Source organism: Saccoglossus kowalevskii, chromosome 12 (genome assembly GCF_978046115.1).
Source record: "Saccoglossus kowalevskii chromosome 12, keSacKowa6.1, whole genome shotgun sequence".
NCBI classification, from domain to species: domain Eukaryota; kingdom Metazoa; phylum Hemichordata; class Enteropneusta; family Harrimaniidae; genus Saccoglossus; species Saccoglossus kowalevskii.
The window spans coordinates 3252271-3271331 of record NC_140652.1 but is presented as its reverse complement, the minus strand read 5'-3'; the positions used below and the strand labels follow the sequence as shown (position 1 = coordinate 3271331).

Here is a 19061-nt window from a genome sequence, read left to right as displayed (position 1 = left end):
CTTATCTGAAAAACAAAATTATTTGCATCAAGGTCCCATAATGTCTAACTTATATACCAAGTTTTTTAGCACAAAAAATGGCAGCCATTTGGTCATCTTGAATTAAATCGTGAAACAAATTGACGTGCATATGTATAATATCATGTATGTGTGAAGTTTGATTGTGATTGGTCCAGGCATTTTTAAGATACAGGTCCGGACGCACGCACGCACGCACGCACGCACGCACGCACGCACTGCGTCCGAACGGGGACTAACAAAGTCCTGAGAAAGTAGATGACTTGTGAAATATATTTAGCAATTATAATTTGAATTAATTTTGTAATGCCTTCAAATCTTAGCACACATGAGTTCTTTGTAAGCTTTCTTTAGTTTTAATTGTTGTATAGAAGTTTTACACCAACACAACCCATTTATTTCCCAGCATAAAAAACAAATTTCTCACATTTCATGAAACATGGATGTGCATTTATCCGCTATTTCAGACTATGGCAAAATAAATAGTCTTGAAAACAAGAATTAAGCACAAAAAAGAAAATTTATTAAAATAAAAATGCTTTTTGACACTAGTAATGTAGTTGTACATTAATTCTAACCACACACAGCATAAGAGAAATACACAGTATTTGAAGGAATAAAATTCACAAAATGACTAATACATTATTCTTCCAAACTGTGGTTGATGGCAGTAATACTTATAATAATGACATTTTTATTTAATACTAATGAGTTACATTAACAGTATATATATATTATGCAATTGTGTACGGGATACATGTCATTCAATACACAGTACTCACAGCAAGAATCTTCCCAGTTCACATGCATAATGCTAGCTAATTTCTTTGATCATGAGTTGCCTGACTTTTGTGAGAAAATGTACCATTAATAATGTTGACATAGTACAACTTATTGACACACGTATTTGAAGCTCACACAAACTACACTGATAATAGATGTGATATCAAGTTAAATTGTATTCCTACATTTAACAATCAAAATTTCAGTAAAGCAGTGATTTTAAAGTACAGTAGATACATCTTTTAATTGCAATATCAATCCTTAATTAACATTCCCACCACCAGTTCCTTCTTTTCATTGTAAATTCAAAAAATAGTCCTGCGTATAGTCTGTAATTTTCTTACAAAGAACAAATTTTGTTTGTTGGCTCCAAAATTTGGGTTCATTTCCAGAAATATTGAAGAATATAAGGGAAAAAAATATAAAACGAAAAAATTTGGGTGAGAGAAAGTCTGGTGGTGAAAAGGTTTAGCAAATAACTATATGTATTGAAACTTTCCAAAAATGACTCAGAAAATATATAAGTTTTATATAAGGAATTAAATGTATCAGGACCAAACTGTAAAGTCATCATTTCTCGACTTTGATAAGCAAGTAAGAAATATATACATTATATTTCACTGATTTCATGCACATAAAAACAAGCATCTGTTACACCTATAACCTAACTTCTCTTTCCGAGACTAACCTTATCTGTCATGGTAGGCATAACATTCAATTTGTAGCTCTAACTTCCAAAAAGATTTGTTTTATTTATCTTCTTCTGGTTTTTTTCCTGTGTTTATCTTGAGCTCTCGCACCATGTCCTTGCTGTTGTTGTTTACTTCCATTATGTTTCCCTCTGTTTTGTTTATGTTTGGGGGCCTTTTTTGTAGAGGTTGTTAGCTTCTTAGTTGAACCTGTGGCAGTTGCTTTTAACATGTCTTCATTCTGTATTTATAAGGATTTAATGACAATTAGACAAATGAACATAGCATAGTGAAGTGAGTAGTCTTACAGCTACAGGGAAACCATACTAATACTTATATTTCTTTGACAATCATCAAAATAAAAAACAAATAGCAGTGTTCTCCACAAATAAAATTTAATTTGCATATAATTAGCATATCTGATTTGCATATAATTAGCATACCAATCAAACATTTCAAAGAAAATTCTTAGCACTTTTATATTTACATCAACCTTGAATACTGTGTACAAATACTATATTAATGTTCTTGAATTATTTTGATGAATAAATTAAACTACTTGATGTAAAAAAAATATCAACTTTGACAAATGAAGAATTAGAATATCAATTTTATTCTCTGTAATGGAACAAGTTGTGAAATTCTAGCCTTTCATTTTTTTTAAATTTCTTTCAAGTATTTTCATTTTCATAAGTTTTATAAATGCACTGACATATTGTAATAGTTGAAAAACCCAAGTAATAAGAAGAACAAAATAACCATTTAAAAGAAAAAAGCCATGCATGGCACAGTCCCTGTTAGTTATCAAATTTAAGATAAATAGTTTTGTTTTTAGTAGTATAGCTGGAATATAACCATGTCAGGAATATGATTTTTTAACATTAAAATGATTGACAATTGTATCTGATCGTTAAAAAAGTACTTGTCCATATTGAGAGATATTGCTCTGGAACAGCATTCAAAATCAGCCATTTTGAATACATGTATGTATATAACATGATGTATAACGAATATATAAAATTTGAATATAATCAGTTTAAGAGATATGGCTCTAGAAGCCCAATCATTAAAAAAAATCATTAAAAATGGCCGCCAGACAGCCATTTTGAATCCGATCTGAAAAATAAATGATGTGCATCAGGAACCTGTAATGTCAAACATATGTACCAAGTTTGAACGAAATCCATCCATGAATGCTTGATATTTGATGATTTTTAGCATAAAAATCTGTCTATCTATGACATGATGTATAATGAAAATTTAAAATTTGAATATAATCAGTGAAAGCAAGTCAGAGATATGGCACGAGAACCACATTCATTAAAACAAAATGGCTGCCAGTCGGCCATTTTGAATCTTATCTGAAAAACAAAATTATTTGCATCAAGGTTCCATAATGTCTAATGTATATACCAAGTTTGAACAAAATCCATCTGTTAATGGCTGAGAAATGCTTGTTTTTGATGATTTTTAGCACAAAAATGGCCACCATTCGGCCATCTTGAATCAGATCGTGAAACAAATTGACGTGCATATGTATACTATCATGTATGATGTATGTGTGAAGTTTGATTGTGATTGGTCCAGGCATTTCTAAGACACAGGTACGCACGCACAGACGCACACACGCACAGAGGTCAAAACATAAGTCCCCGTTTTCGGACTGCGTCCGAACGGGGACTAAAAATCAAATCCGATGACTGTAAATAAATTAATCATTATGTTGATTGCATTATGGGTACTGAGAACAAAGGTCAAATCAGATACCGTGTCATCCAAGTTGTTTCAGTGTTTGCTGTACGTTTTGTTTTGGTGATTTATTTGATGATTCTTTTTACTTTTCGCCAATAAAAGGCAAGTAACAAGCAATTGGACCAATAAATTGTTGCTGGTTCTTTTGTTCTCAAGTATCTAAGTGAATTCAGGAATGATGAGGGAACTTGTTTTGACCATAGAGGGACTGTGTTTTGACCCTCCCATTGCGTGATTAACACAGTGTTTGTGACAATCACTTCACGCATCCAGCCATTGTTTTTTGTTTATTTATTCAGCTAGTTTTTCCCCAGACATCCAATCCATTGTCCTAGTTGTCACCTATGCCACTATCTGTCTCTTAGTTCTTTGTTTTATCGCCTGTCAATAAGAGGTCTCTCAATAACGTCGTCAGGACATTTTCCGGAACTCGTGAAACAGCTGTTCACCGAAAACAAAGGAGGGCGCTGAAGATAAATAGAGGGGTGCTACAAATTGAAGAGGGGCGCAAATAAATTAAAGAGGGGCGCAAATAAATTAAAGAGGGGCGCTGCGCCCCTCTTAAACCCCTCGTGGAGAACACTGAATAGACATAATATTTGAACAAAATCTATCAAAGCATATCTGACCCATTGATGGATAGACAGAGACAGATCCTTGTTTCAGACCATGTCTGATAGGCAATCAAAACAGATAAAATAAATGTGTTAATTATTCACTGGGTTTAAATTTTGCAATTTTTCCTGATAGGTAAAATCCACTAAATCAAATCTACACAAACCTGTAAAACAACAAAGAACGCATTGTTTCCTTGCCAAATTATAGAACTAAACAGAAAGTATATTTTCAAAATAGTTAAATTATCAAAATAGTGAAATTAAATGTCGGTGAAAATAAATGCTTTTAAAGCACTTTGCCTCATAATATAATTAACTCATCGACTCTAAAATCAAGACACCCAAGGTTTGAATTCACTATGACATAGTAGCAAGATCCAGTATGATGTATGGCAACACCGTTACAGGACTTACCGCTTGTAATATGTTATGGATATGATCTTTTGTACAACAGTGCTTTTCAAAAGCATCTATTTTATCACAGAATACATCACAAATAATGCACAAGAATCCAAACTTGACATAACCTTGACCTACAACACAATCATATAAGTGAGAATATATTCATTAACTTTCTAAATACACACGAATATGATGAGTAATATGAGGTTATTACGAGGATACCGAAAAGTATGCTAGATGCCAGTTCAGTGGAAGTACTTTGCAGTATCCTCATAATAACCTTATTATTATACATCTTTTTCTCCCAAAGATACATCATGGGAATTCCAAAATCCAAAAAATTTAGAACAGAGTCAGCGAATGTCTTTGTGTGGAGTCCGGTCAAACCCTGGGTGCTGCCATGTTTGTTTATATTAATAGAGGACGATCACACACGCAATCGCTCCATATTTAGAATTCGCATTTCCTAATATGATAGGATGAAATTTAATGAATATTTTATCAACGTTACCAACCATATAAACACCACTCAAACTATCAAATATACTCACTGTAACAATGTCATCGACCATAACAATGTCACCCAAAATATCAACACCACCCACTGCATCAATGTTACTGACAATATCAATATCATCCACAGTATAAACACCACCCACTGCATCAATGTTACTGACAATATCAATATAATCAACAGTATCAACTCAACCCACCGCATCAATGTTACTGACAATATCAATATCATCCACAGTTTAAACACCACCCACTGCATCAATGTTACTGACAATATCAATATCATCCACAGTATAAACTCAACCCACCGCATCAATGTTACTGACAATATCAATATCATCCACAGTATAAACACCACCCACTGCATCAATGTTACTGACAATATAAATATCATCAACAGTATAAACACCACCCACTGCATCAATGTTACTGACAATATCAATATCATCCACAGTATAAACACCACCCACTGCATCAATGTTACTGACAATATCAATATCATCCACAGTATAAACACCACCCACTGCATCAATGTTACTGACAATATCAATATCATCCACAGTATAAACACTACCCACTGCATCAATGTTACTGATAATATCAATATCATCCACAGTATAACCACCACCCACTGCATCAATGTTACTGACAATATCAATATCATCCACAATATCAACACCACCCACTGCATCAATGTTACTGACAATATCAATATCATCAACAGTATCAACTCAACCCACCGCATCAATGTTACTGACAATATCAATATCATCCCCAGTATAAACACTACCCACTGCATCAATGTTACTGACAATATCAATATAATCAACAGTATAAACACCACCCACTGCATCAATGTTACTGACAATATCAATATCATCCACAGTATAAACACCACCCACTGCATCAATGTTACTGACAATATCAATATCATCCACAGTATCAACACCGCCCACTGCATCAATGTTACTGACAATATCAATATCATCCACAGTATCAACTCAACCCAGTGCATCAATGTTACTGACAATATCAATATCATCCACAGTATAAACACCACCCACTGCATCAATGTTACTGACAATATCAATATCATCCACAGTATAAACTCAACCCACCGCATCAATGTTACTGACAATATCAATATCATCCACAGTATAAACACCACCCACTGCATCAATGTTACTGACAATATCAATATCATCCACAGTATAAACACCACCCACTGCATCAATGTTACTGACAATATCAATATCATCAACAGTATCAACTCAACCCACCGCATCAATGTTACTGACAATATCAATATCATCCACAGTATAAACACCACCCACTGCATCAATGTTACTGACAATATCAATATCATCCACAGTATAAACACCACCCACTGCATCAATGTTACTGACAATATCAATATCATCCACAGTATAAACACCACCCACCGCATCAATGTTACTGACAATATCAATATCATCCACAGTATAAACACCACCCACTGCATCAATGTTACTGACAATATAAATATCATCAACAGTATAAACACCACCCACTGCATCAATGTTACTGACAATATCAATATCATCCACAGTATAAACACTACCCACTGCATCAATGTTACTGATAATATCAATATCATCCAGAGTATAAACACCACCCACTGCATCAATGCTACTGACAATATCAATATCATCCACAATATCAACACCACCCACTGCATCAATGTTACTGACAATATCAATATCATCAACAGTATCAACTCAACCCACCGCATCAATGTTACTGACAATATCAATATCATCCACAGTATAAACACTACCCACTGCATCAATGTTACTGACAATATCAATATCATCCACAGTATAAACACCACCCACTGCATCAATGTTACTGACAATATCAATATCATCCACAATATAAACACCACCCACTGCATCAATGTTACTGACAATATCAATATCATCAACAGTATCAACTCAACCCACCGCATCAATGTTACTGACAATATCAATATCATCCACAGTATAAACACCACCCACTGCATCAATGTTACTGACAATATCAATATCATCCACAGTATAAACACCACCCACTGCATCAATGTTACTGATAATATCAATATCATCCACAGTATAAACACCACCCACTGCATCAATGTTACTGACAATATCATCCACAGTATAAACACCACCCACTGCATCAATGTTACTGACAATATCAATATCATCAACAGTATAAACACCACCCACTGCATCAATGTTACTGACAATATCAATATCATCAACAGTATAAACACCACCCACTGCATCAATGTTACTGACAATATCAATATCATCCACAGTATAAACACCACCCACTGCATCAATGTTACTGACAATATCAATATCATCCACAGTATAAACACCACCCACTGCATCAATGTTACTGACAATATCAATATCATCCACAGTATAAACACCACCCACTGCATCAATGTTACTGACAATATCAATATCATCCACAATATAAACACCACCCACTGCATCAATGTTACTGACAATATCAATATCATCCACAGTATCAACACCACCCACTGCATCAATGTTACTGACAATATCAATATCATCAACAGTATCAACTCAACCCACCGCATCAATGTTACTGACAATATCAATATCATCCATAGTATCAACACCACCGACTGCATCAATGTTACTGATAATATCAATATCATCCACAGTATAAACACCACCCACTGCATCAATGTTACTGACAATATCAATATCATCCACAGTATCAACACCACCCACTGCATCAATGTTACTGACAATATCAATATCATCCATAGTATCAACACCACCCACTGCATCAATGTTACTGATATCAATATCATCCACAGTATAAACACCACCCACTGCATCAATGTTACTGACAATATCAATATCATCCACAGTATAAACACCACCCACTGCATCAATGTTACTGACAATATCAATATCATCAACAGTATCAACTCAACCCACCGCATCAATGTTACTGACAATATCAATATCATCAACAGTATCAACTCAACCCACCGCATCAATGTTACTGACAATATCAATATCATCCACAGTATAAACACCACCCACTGCATCAATGTTACTGACAATATCAATATCATCAACAGTATCAACTCAACCCACCGCATCAATGTTACTGACAATATCAATATCATCCACAGTATAAACACCACCCACTGCATCAATGTTACTGACAATATCAATATCATCCACAATATCAACACCACCCACTGCATCAATGTTACTGACAATATCAATATCATCCACAGTATAAACACCACCCACTGCATCAATGTTACTGATAATATCAATATCATCCACAGTATCAACACCACCCACTGCATCAATGTTACTGACAATATCAATATCATCAACAGTATAAACACCACCCACTGCATCAATGTTACTGACAATATCAATATCATCCACAGTATTAACTCAACCCACCGCATCAATGTTACTGACAATATCAATATCATCCACAATATCAACACCACCCACTGCATCAATGTTACTGACAATATCAATATCATCCACAATATCAACACCACCCACTGCATCAATGTTACTGACAATATCAATATCATCCACACTATCAACACCACCCACTGCGTCAACATTACAGACCACACTAATGCCACCCAATATATGCACAACACCCACCATATAACGTCACCCAGTACCGGTATCAACTCAACCCACTTTATCAACTACACCCATCATATCAACACCATCCATCGTATCAACTACAAATGCATCAACTACAGCCATCAAAACCACCAAGTATCAACTCCACCAACTGCATCAACGTTTCCAACCATCAAGTCCACATACCATATCAATTTACACAAAACATATTAAGTCCACCTACCATATCAACTACACCCATTGTATCAAAACCACCATATGTATCAACAATTCTACTGATCATATCAATGCCACCCACAGTATTAACACCACCCACCATACACCCACTGTATTTATTCTGACCATACCAACCACACCCACTGTATATATTTCATCCATACCAACCACACCCACTGTATGAATTCCACCCACTGCTTCAACTCCACCCACTCTCTGAATTCCACCCACTATACAAATTTAACTCACTGTTTCAATTATACCAACTCCACCCACTGAATGAATTACACCCACTGCTTCAACTCCACCCACTCTCTGAATTCCACCCACTATACAAATTTAACTCAGTTTCAATTATACCAACTCCACCCACTGAATGAATTACACCCACTGCTTCAACTCCACCCACTCTCTGAATTCCACCCACTATACAAATTTAACTCACCGTTTCAATTATACCAACTCCACCCACTGTATGAATTACACCCACTGCTTCAACTCCACCCACTCTCTGAATTCCACCCACTATACAAATTTAACTCACCGTTTCAATTATACCAACTCCACCCACTGTATGAATTCCACCCACTGCTTCAACTCCACCCACTCTCTGAATTCCACCCACTATACAAATTTAACTCACCATTTCACCTATACCCATTATACCAATTCCATCCACTGTATGAATTACACCACCCTTTCAGCCCAAACCACTCTACAAATATTATCCACCTATCCAGCTCCACTCACCTTCCTATTTCTGCCTACTATTTCAACTCAACCCCTAAACAATTTCCACCCACTGTATGAAGTCCACCCACCATATCAACCTCACTCACCATATCTATTATTGACTAAATTATTTCTTACCAATTGCTCTATTTTTGTCATATTTCTGCACCATCTTGAATTCTTTCTTAGTTGTTTCATCTTCACTGCTGCCTACTTCATCCATCACCATGAACTCTTCACCATCACTGAAATCTTCCTCTTCATCTTCAATCTCATCAACCGTCACCATGGTGCTGAAATCGACATACTTTCCAAAGTCACCTTCATCACCATCATGTTTGATACTTTCACACATCTTTTTGATATCTTTACCAATATCTACAAGTATTACTTTACAGTTTTTCATTTTGATAATCTCATCTTTATTTAGCTTCTGATGTTCCTTTCCGCTCTGAATGTCACATATTGAATCTTTCTCTTCATTTTGTTGTTTAGCTTTTGATGTGGCTTCTTTATTTTGTCTTTGATGTGTCGTATCATCTGTGCTAAGAATGTCACATATTGAATCCTTCTCTTCATTTTGTTTTTTGGTCTCTAATGTGAAATCGTTACTTTGACAATTCATTTCATCTGTGCTAGGAATGTCATGTGTTGGAATCTTCACTTCATCTGGTTGCTTGGCTTCTAATGTGGCTTCTTTTTTATCTTCATCCAGTGGTGTCAATTTACCCTGCCATGCCAAAGTCTTTTTCTCTGAATCACTTCTGCTGTCCTTATCCATTGCATCTTTTTTAGGAGTTGTAAAATTATCTGTACTCTGAGACTCTATTTCATCAGTTGTAGACTTTTTCACTTGAATCTTTCTTAAAACAGGATCACTGTTGTCTTTTCCAACACTGGTGTTCAAATCAAGATGTTCATCGTCAGTTTGTTTATTAGAATCATCAGTGGCATTTCTTTCCTCATCCGGTTCAGACATAAACTCATCAATTATTAGCAATTCATCCATATCACTCAGATCGATGTGCTCTTCAACAGTAGCAGGTGTTGTGTCTTCACCCAATTCTTTGTTGACATTAGAGACATCTAAAGTACTGGAACAAGTCCCAATAGACTTAGGTTTATTGGACTCTATTGCATTATCACTGGCTGATTCTGATTTTATTCGTTGTTCACTTTTAGAATCCTTGCCCAACTTGGGAACCTTGTATTTAGATAATTCGTCCTTCTTCCCTTCTGTAAAAAGTTTCCTTTTAATAACAGTTGTTTCTATCTCTTCTTTTTTCTCTATTACTACTGTCTCTTTTTTTACTTCATCAGGATCCATCTTTATTGTAGCTTTTACAAAGTCAAGTTGTTTAAGATCCTGCAGAGCAATGACCAGCTCTTCCAGAAGAAACTTGTTACCTTTATGTTTACTGTCAGCAATGTTGTGAATTTCATAAGGCTGCAAATAACAGAGAATTACACTATGGTGATATTGTGAAATCAGAATTACACTATGGTATTATTGTGAAATCAGAATTACACTATGGTGACATTGTGAAATCAGAATTACACTATGGTGATATTGTGAAATCAGAATTACACTATGGTATTATTGTGAAATCAGAATTACACTATGGTGTGACATTGTGAAATCAGAATTACACTATGGTGATATTGTGAAATCAGAATTACACTATGGTGACATTGTGATATCAGAATTACACTATGGTGTGACATTGTGAAATCAGAATTACACTATGGTGATATTGTGAAATCAGAATTACACTATGGTGATATTGTGAAATCAGAATTACACTATGGTATTATTGTGAAATCAGAATTACACTATGGTAATATTGTGAAATCAGAATTACACTATGGTAATATTGTGAAATCAGAATTACACTATGGTGACATTGTGAAATCAGAATTACACTATGGTGACATTGTGAAATCAGAATTACACTATGGTGATATTGTGAAATCAGAATTACACTATGGTGGCATTGTGATATCAGAATTACACTATGGTGATATTGTGAAATCAGAATTACACTATGGTGATATTGTGAAATCAGAATTACACTATGGTGGCATGCGAAATAAGGGTTACACTATGGTGGCATGCGAAATAAGGGTTACACTATGGTGGCATGCGAAATAAGGGTTACACTATGGTGGCATGGGAAATCAGGGTTACACTATGGTGGATGCAAAGAATATGAAAACAATGAAACAAACTACTTACACATCTTATAAGCTCTTTGCAAATGGAACAATACCATTTTGTACTTTCTGGTTTTTCAAAAAATAAATTATCCTCCTTTTCCTAGAAAATAGATAAAACAAGCCATGCATGGCACAGTCCCTGTTAGTTATCAAATTTAAGATAAATAGTTTTGTTTTTAGTAATATAGCTGGAATATAACCATGTCAGGAATATGATTTTTTAACATTGAAATGATTGACATTTGTATCTGATCGTCAAACAAGTACTTGTCCATATTGAGAGATATTGCTCTGGAACAGCATTCAAAATCAGCAATTTGGAATACATGTATATAACATGATGTATAACGAACATATAAAATTTGAATATAATCAGTCAAAGCATTTAAGAGATATAGCTCTAGAAGCCCAATCATTAAAACAAAATGGCCACCAGTCAGCCATTTTGAATCCAATCTGAAAAATAAAATGACGTGCATCAGGAACCTGTAATGTCTAAGTTTGAACAAAATCCATCCATAAATGCAAGAAATGCTTGAGGATTTTTTTAGCACAAAAATAGCCATCATTTGGCCACTTTGAAAAGGACCGTCAAACCAATATATCTGTATATCTATGACATGATGTATAATGAATATTAAAAATTTGAACATAATCAGTCAAAACAAGTCAGACATATGGGTCTGGAAACCCATTCATTAAAACAAAATGACCACCAGACAGGCATTTTGAATCTGATCTGAAAAATAAAATGATGTGCATCAGGAACCCATAATGTCTAATGTATGTACCAAGTTTGAACGAAATCCATCCATAAATGCCAGAAATGCTCGATATTTGATGATTTTTTAGCACAAAAATGACCACCATTCGGCCATTTTGAATAGGATTGTCAACCCAATATACCTGTCTATCATGATGTATAATGAATATTTAATATTTGAATATAATCAGTGAAAGCATGTCAGACATATGGCACGAGAACCACATTCATTAAAACTAATCTGAAAAACAAATTGATGTGCATATGTATAATATTATGTTTGATGTATGTGTGAAGTTTGATTGTGATTGGTCCAGGCATGTCTAAGATACAGGTCCAGACGGACGCACGGAAGCACTGTCGCACAAGGGTCAAAAACATAAGTCCCCATTTTCGGACTGCGTTCGAACGGGGACTAATAAATTCCCCTAAAATGTTATCATGTGACAGTAAAAGAAACCTTTGCTATGCCTTGGTTGATAGTCACACTGTATTCATGCAGCAGTATTTTGTAGTATCCCTATATTATTAACCATATGCAGCAGTATTTTGTAGTATCCCTATATTATTAACCATATGCAGCAGTATTTTGTAGTATCCCTATATTATTAACCATATGCAGTGGTATTTTGTAGTATCCCTATATTATTAACCATATGCAGTGGTATTTTGTAGTATCCCTATATTATTAACCATATGCAGTGGTATTTTGTAGTATCCCTATATTATTAACCATATGCAGCAGTATTTTGTAGTATCCCTATATTATTAACCATATGCAGCAGTATTTTGTAGTATCCCTATATTATTAACCATATGCAGTGGTATTTTGTAGTACCGTTAAAGTCCTATTATAAACCGCGGTTTATATTACAATGTATCAATTTAAAAATTGGGATCAAAAGCTCAAGTTCGGGGTGCGGTTTCTATTACGTACATATTGCAATCACTAAATGGGCGTGGTCATTTTTTGTCCACAACACTTGCACAAAACAAACAATACACCGTACAATCTCTTGAATAGGCGTCGGGGAAGAGTGAAAGGCCTTATTTTGGTTCTAAAATAGGCGTTACGAAATGTTGAAAAATTACAATAAAACAAAAATTCTACATGATACAAAAAATACTCAGTATTTTTAATGTAATATGCATTTATTTTTTTTAATTTTCTTGGTAACGAAAAGTATATTCTAACAGAAGTTTCAAATAAAAACACGAATGCACTGCTTAGTAGCAAATGATCACATAACGATAGCTCGATCCGGCCATGCTGCTGGTCTCAAGTGAATAACTTACTTGTTTTCGAAGTGTTGATATTGGTGATTATTATTTAGTAGTGATTACAATAACGCACGAAAAATAAATTCGTTGAATTGTTATAAAATGCAAGTAAAATTCAACTTAGTTTCCCCGTAAGCGAATGATTTCAGTCACAGCCGATACGATATCCGCCATGCTTTTGAATGCTCACGTGACGTATTATTGACCGGATAGGTCAAGTCGCTAATTAACCAATCAAAATGCTGGATGGTGCCCACGTGTCTAAATTACATAGCTCATTTAAATATGTTAATGACAGTTCAGCGACCTCATGGTGAACGCAACACGGAAGAGATTTACCGATAATGTAGTGCGATCTTTTTCCTTTGATTTCCATGGGAAAACGGCATGATTTTTTTTTTAAATCAAGAAATTATTTGTTTTCGAAAGATAAATTATTCTTCAATGCTCAGTTTAACACTTTTACGGTGATAAAAGCTCATTGTCTAAAACTTACGAAACACAGACGTATTCAGAAAGAGTATTGACAGAGGTCGCCGCCAGAACAAAAGCAGTTTCATTGCCTGTCTGACATCTTATCACCGCTGAACAATAAATAGGTGTGAATATTGTTAGGCATGTTGTCGAAACAAAGAATAGGATTAGGAACAATGCCGTTTTGGAACAGCTGGTTGAAACAATGAAGACAGTCACGGTCTTGTTGAATTGGGGGTGCGGTTAGTAATAGGTACTTTTCAAGTTTTCAATTTTTGTTAAGAACTCTTTAACCCCGAAGCCGGAATTGGGGGTGCGGTTACTATTACGTATGCGGTTTATATTAGGACTTTAACGGTATCCCTATATTATTAACCATATGCAGTGGTATTTTGTAGTATCCCTATATTATTAACCATATGCAGCAGTATTTTGTAGTATCCCTATATTATTAACCATATGCAGTGGTATTTTGTAGTATCCCTATATTATTAACCATATGCAGTGGTATTTTGTAGTATCCCTATATTATTAACCATATGCAGTGGTATTTTGTAGTATCCCTATATTATTAACCATATGCAGCAGTATTTTGTAGTATCCCTATATTATTAACCATATGCAGTGGTATTTTGTGTAATATACCTACATTAGTCTGATTATAAATACCTGTATAACAGCCATAATCTTGTCACCATCTTTACTACCAATTCCTTTCTTGATAGCCACTGCAGTTTCGACAAAATGCTTTATATCTTTATGATTTTGATGATTGATGTGTTTTTCAAAATTCTAAAAAAAAAAAAGAATATATTTTAAAAATATTTTAAAATTGAAGGCATTGTAAATAGATATATATTCCCCATATGTGACTTACTAGACTAGGATGGAAGGCAGAATTATACATCTTGTTTGTATATTGTTTAAGCAAAGTATAAAGATAACCGACTATTTAGCAGAGTGTACTAGTATATACTAACTTAGGGTGTTAATTGGCAAGGATGGTGAAAGTAATACACCTCTTGTCAGATAATATACTGACTATTTAGCAGAGTGTACTAGGACAGTGGAAATAAATATTGGCATATCTATAGAATACTTAATATCTATTTTGAATTGCATACCTTAGGATCCGTGTCATGTAAGTCACATAATTTACAAGGTGGGACCAACTCATCGGAAGAAAGACGTTCTTCATACGCAACCTGTAATCAAAAAATATGGTTAAAATATCAATACACATGTCGTTGACAATGACATTTGTGAATAGGACTCTTGAGTAAGAATCTGTCCAATTAACCACGTAGGAACCATCAGTTCCAATAATCTGCTGCTTGTTATTTGAGATACCAAACTCCAACTGACTTTGTTTATCGTTAACATCTGAATAAGAACAAACTTAAGAGTAATTGAACATGTCTTTGATAGGACTGAATTCGTCCAAGCTGATTGGCAGAAAAAACTTGTATCATAAAAAGCAGTTTCCAAAATGTATGTCAAATGACAGTCAATGACATTTTCCTCATTTACATGTGGATAAATTTACATTTCAGGAGGAAAGAATATATTTAATATTGAGAATTAAAAACATTAAAACTAATTCACTAAGAAAATCACAGCCCCTTTCTTTTACTTTATATGACAAATAGCCAACATTTATACAAAAAAAAATGTATGTATGTTCCAGTTTACCACATGTGTGAGTCTTTCTTGTCAATTTTTGCAAAATGTTAAACAAAATGGCTGCCAGTCTGCCATCTTGAATAGGTTTCCAACACAGATAAATTGTCAATGATGTGCCAGAACACTATTGTCTGTGTAAAATAAATGATAAGATAAAGTCCAGAATTGTGGGCGTCACTATTTCAGTAAACAATTTTGGAGAGTGTATTACAGAGATCTGGTTCAGTCAGCAGTGTTTCATTCTCCACACATAACAGATGTTTCATTAAAGTTGACTTTAGAGTGACTGATAAGATTGCCATAATTTTGAAAAAGATCAGATAAAAACTGTTTGACTTAGTGTAATAACAAAAAGACCATTTTAAATGATATTTTCACTAGAATTTGGATAACTATGCGACTTTCAGCTGACAACGAGTTTCCCAAACCATAAGTCTCCAGTGAACCACAATGTCTTGGTTTCGTACCAGTAACAATATGGCTGCTCGTTTGCCATATTGAATCAAATCATGAAACAAAGTGATCTGCATTAATGAGTGATGTTAATACAAAATGTGTGTCACATTCATCATAATATAATATCACATACTTACAGCCAACTTTAAAGCACTGGCACCACTCCTGGCATTGCCAAGTTGTTGCAATAAATTCTTTAACTTAGCAAGCTTTCGGTGAAAATCTAAATTTGCCAAATGGGTTTCACCACTGCGATGCATCATCTAATAAAATAAACAATATTTTCAGTATATTGACTACTTTATATGCACCAATGGTAATGACAGTCAATGCTAGAAAAAAGATCAAATAGAAACAAACTTACTGTATCACCGGATACTGAGACATTACACAGCAAGCATTGATTTCTATTGCCAGTAGTCTTAGGAATAATACTCTTCTTTAATCTATCAACTAAGGATACTCTCTAAAGATAAATAAGAGTCTCAGTTAAAATACATCATTGAATACAGCAGATTACATTCAACAAATATATTATGAAATTCCCTGTTATTTGTACTTCCTACTGTCTATTACACAGAATACAAGTACTTGCAATTTCAACACTGATCTGATGAATAAGACTGACTTACATTGGTTGCTTTTATCAGGGCTGCCACTTGATCTTTCACCTTTTTATCTTGTACTTTCTTCTGTGTATGGCTGGAATCTTTCACATGACTTTTCAGCATCTGGGAAAAATGATAAAAACAACAGAATTAGAGCTTCTTCAAAGCCATGGTTATTTTTTTACCAGGGATTGAATTCATGTCAAATTCTGCTTGCAAGACCATTAATATTAGAGAAAGATCCCTATTGTAATACAAACTAGTTTATCTATGTTTAGAAATGAAAGCGACTTGTTTAATTTTTTCTTGTATTGTTAGTGTTAGTTATTTTTTATGTTTCCAGAATTTGTTACTTAATTGTACTTTCCATCAACTCAAATATGGGGTACAATAACAATAAAGATTCTATTCTATTCTATTCCACAAAAAATAAACAGCATATGAATGTACGTCTGAAATGTGCAAATCATAAACAAATTTTACAAATACAGTAAGTATAATGGATACCATGTCTTGGCACACATCACAATACTAGGATGCACTTACTTCTGATGTCTTGCAGTCAACTTGACATTTGTAACAGAACCATTCAATGTGATCAGTAGAAGATTTCTTTTCAACTAAGATCGGTTCATTAATCTCAATCATTTTGATTTCAGCTTCCAATTTCTTGTGTTTAATACCATCAACATGAACTTGTAATAACTGCAATGACAAATTGGACAGTTATACACTGGGTCAATGCCCTGATATCGTTATACACTGGGTCAATGCCCTGATATAGTTATACACTGAGTCAATGCACTGATATAGTTATACACTGAGTCAATGCACTGATATAGATATACACTGAGTCAATGCACTGATATAGTTATACACTGGGTCAATGCACTGATATAGTTATACACTGGGTCAATGCACTGATATAGTTATACACTGAGTCAATGCCCTGATATCGTTATACACTGAGTCAATGCACTGATATAGTTATACACTGGGTCAATGCACTGATATAGTTATACACTGGGTCAATGCACTGATATAGTTATACACTGGGTCAATGCACTGATATAGATATACACTGAGTCAATGCACTGATATAGTTATACACTGAGTCAATGCACTGATATAGTTATACACTGGGTCGATGCACTGATATAGTTATACACTGGGTCAATGCACTGATATAGATATACACTGAGTCAATGCCCTGATATCGTTATACACTGAGTCAATGCACTGATATAGATATACACTGGGTCAATGCACTGATATAGTTATAAACTGAGTCAATGCACTGATATAGTTATACACTGAGTCAATGCACTGATATAGTTATACACTGAGTCAATGCACTGATATAGATATACACTGAGTCAATGCACTGATATAGATATACACTGGGTCAATGCACTGATATAGATATACACTGGGTCAATGCACTGATATAGTTATACACTGAGTCAATGCACTGATATAGATATACACTGAGTCAATGCACTGATATAGTTATACACTGAGTCAATGCACTGATATAGATATACACTGAGTCAATGCACTGATATAGATATACACTGAGTCAATGCACTGATATAGTTATACACTGAGTCAATGCACTGATATAGATATACACTGAGTCAATGCACTGATATAGATATACACTGAGTCAATGCACTGATATAGTTATACACTGGGTCAATGCAGTGATATAGTTATAAACTGAGTCAATGCACCGATATAGTTATACACTGAGTCAATGCACTGATATAGTTATACACTGGGTCAATGCACTGATATAGTTATACACTGGGTCAATGCACTGATATAGTTATACACTGGGTCAATGCACTGATATAGTTATACACTGGGTCAATGCACTGATATAGATATACACTAGGTCAATGCACTGATATAGATATACACTGGGTCAATGCTCTGATATACTGTAGTTATACACTGAGTCAATGCACTGATATAGTTATACACTGGGTCAATGCACTGATATAGATATACACTGGGTCAATGCACTGATATAGTTATACACTGGGTCAATGCACTGATATAGTTATACACTGAGTCAATGCACTGATATAGTTATACACTGGGTCAATGCACTGATATAGTTATACACTGAGTCAATGCACTGATATAGATATACACTGAGTCAATGC

The 19061-nt window shown here is 34.5% G+C and overlaps 1 protein-coding gene across 1 annotated transcript in view; it reads right to left on the bottom strand.

The window, feature by feature from the left end:
• Window positions 1-519: 519 nt before the first annotated feature.
• Window positions 520-19061, bottom strand: part of LOC100367073 (uncharacterized) — a 67251-nt gene continuing 48709 nt past the window's right edge. Inside the window, exons 7-16 of the mRNA XM_085506292.1 lie at window positions 17437-17595; window positions 16915-17013; window positions 16647-16748; window positions 16420-16545; window positions 15268-15348; window positions 14813-14935; window positions 11645-11725; window positions 9547-10855; window positions 4274-4392; window positions 520-1731 (exon numbers count right to left, since the gene is read on the bottom strand). Coding sequence (XP_085362418.1) covers window positions 1555-1731; window positions 4274-4392; window positions 9547-10855; window positions 11645-11725; window positions 14813-14935; window positions 15268-15348; window positions 16420-16545; window positions 16647-16748; window positions 16915-17013; window positions 17437-17595 — 2376 coding nt within the window. The 3' untranslated portion in view covers window positions 520-1554. The remainder of the gene's footprint in view (window positions 1732-4273; window positions 4393-9546; window positions 10856-11644; window positions 11726-14812; window positions 14936-15267; window positions 15349-16419; window positions 16546-16646; window positions 16749-16914; window positions 17014-17436; window positions 17596-19061) is intronic.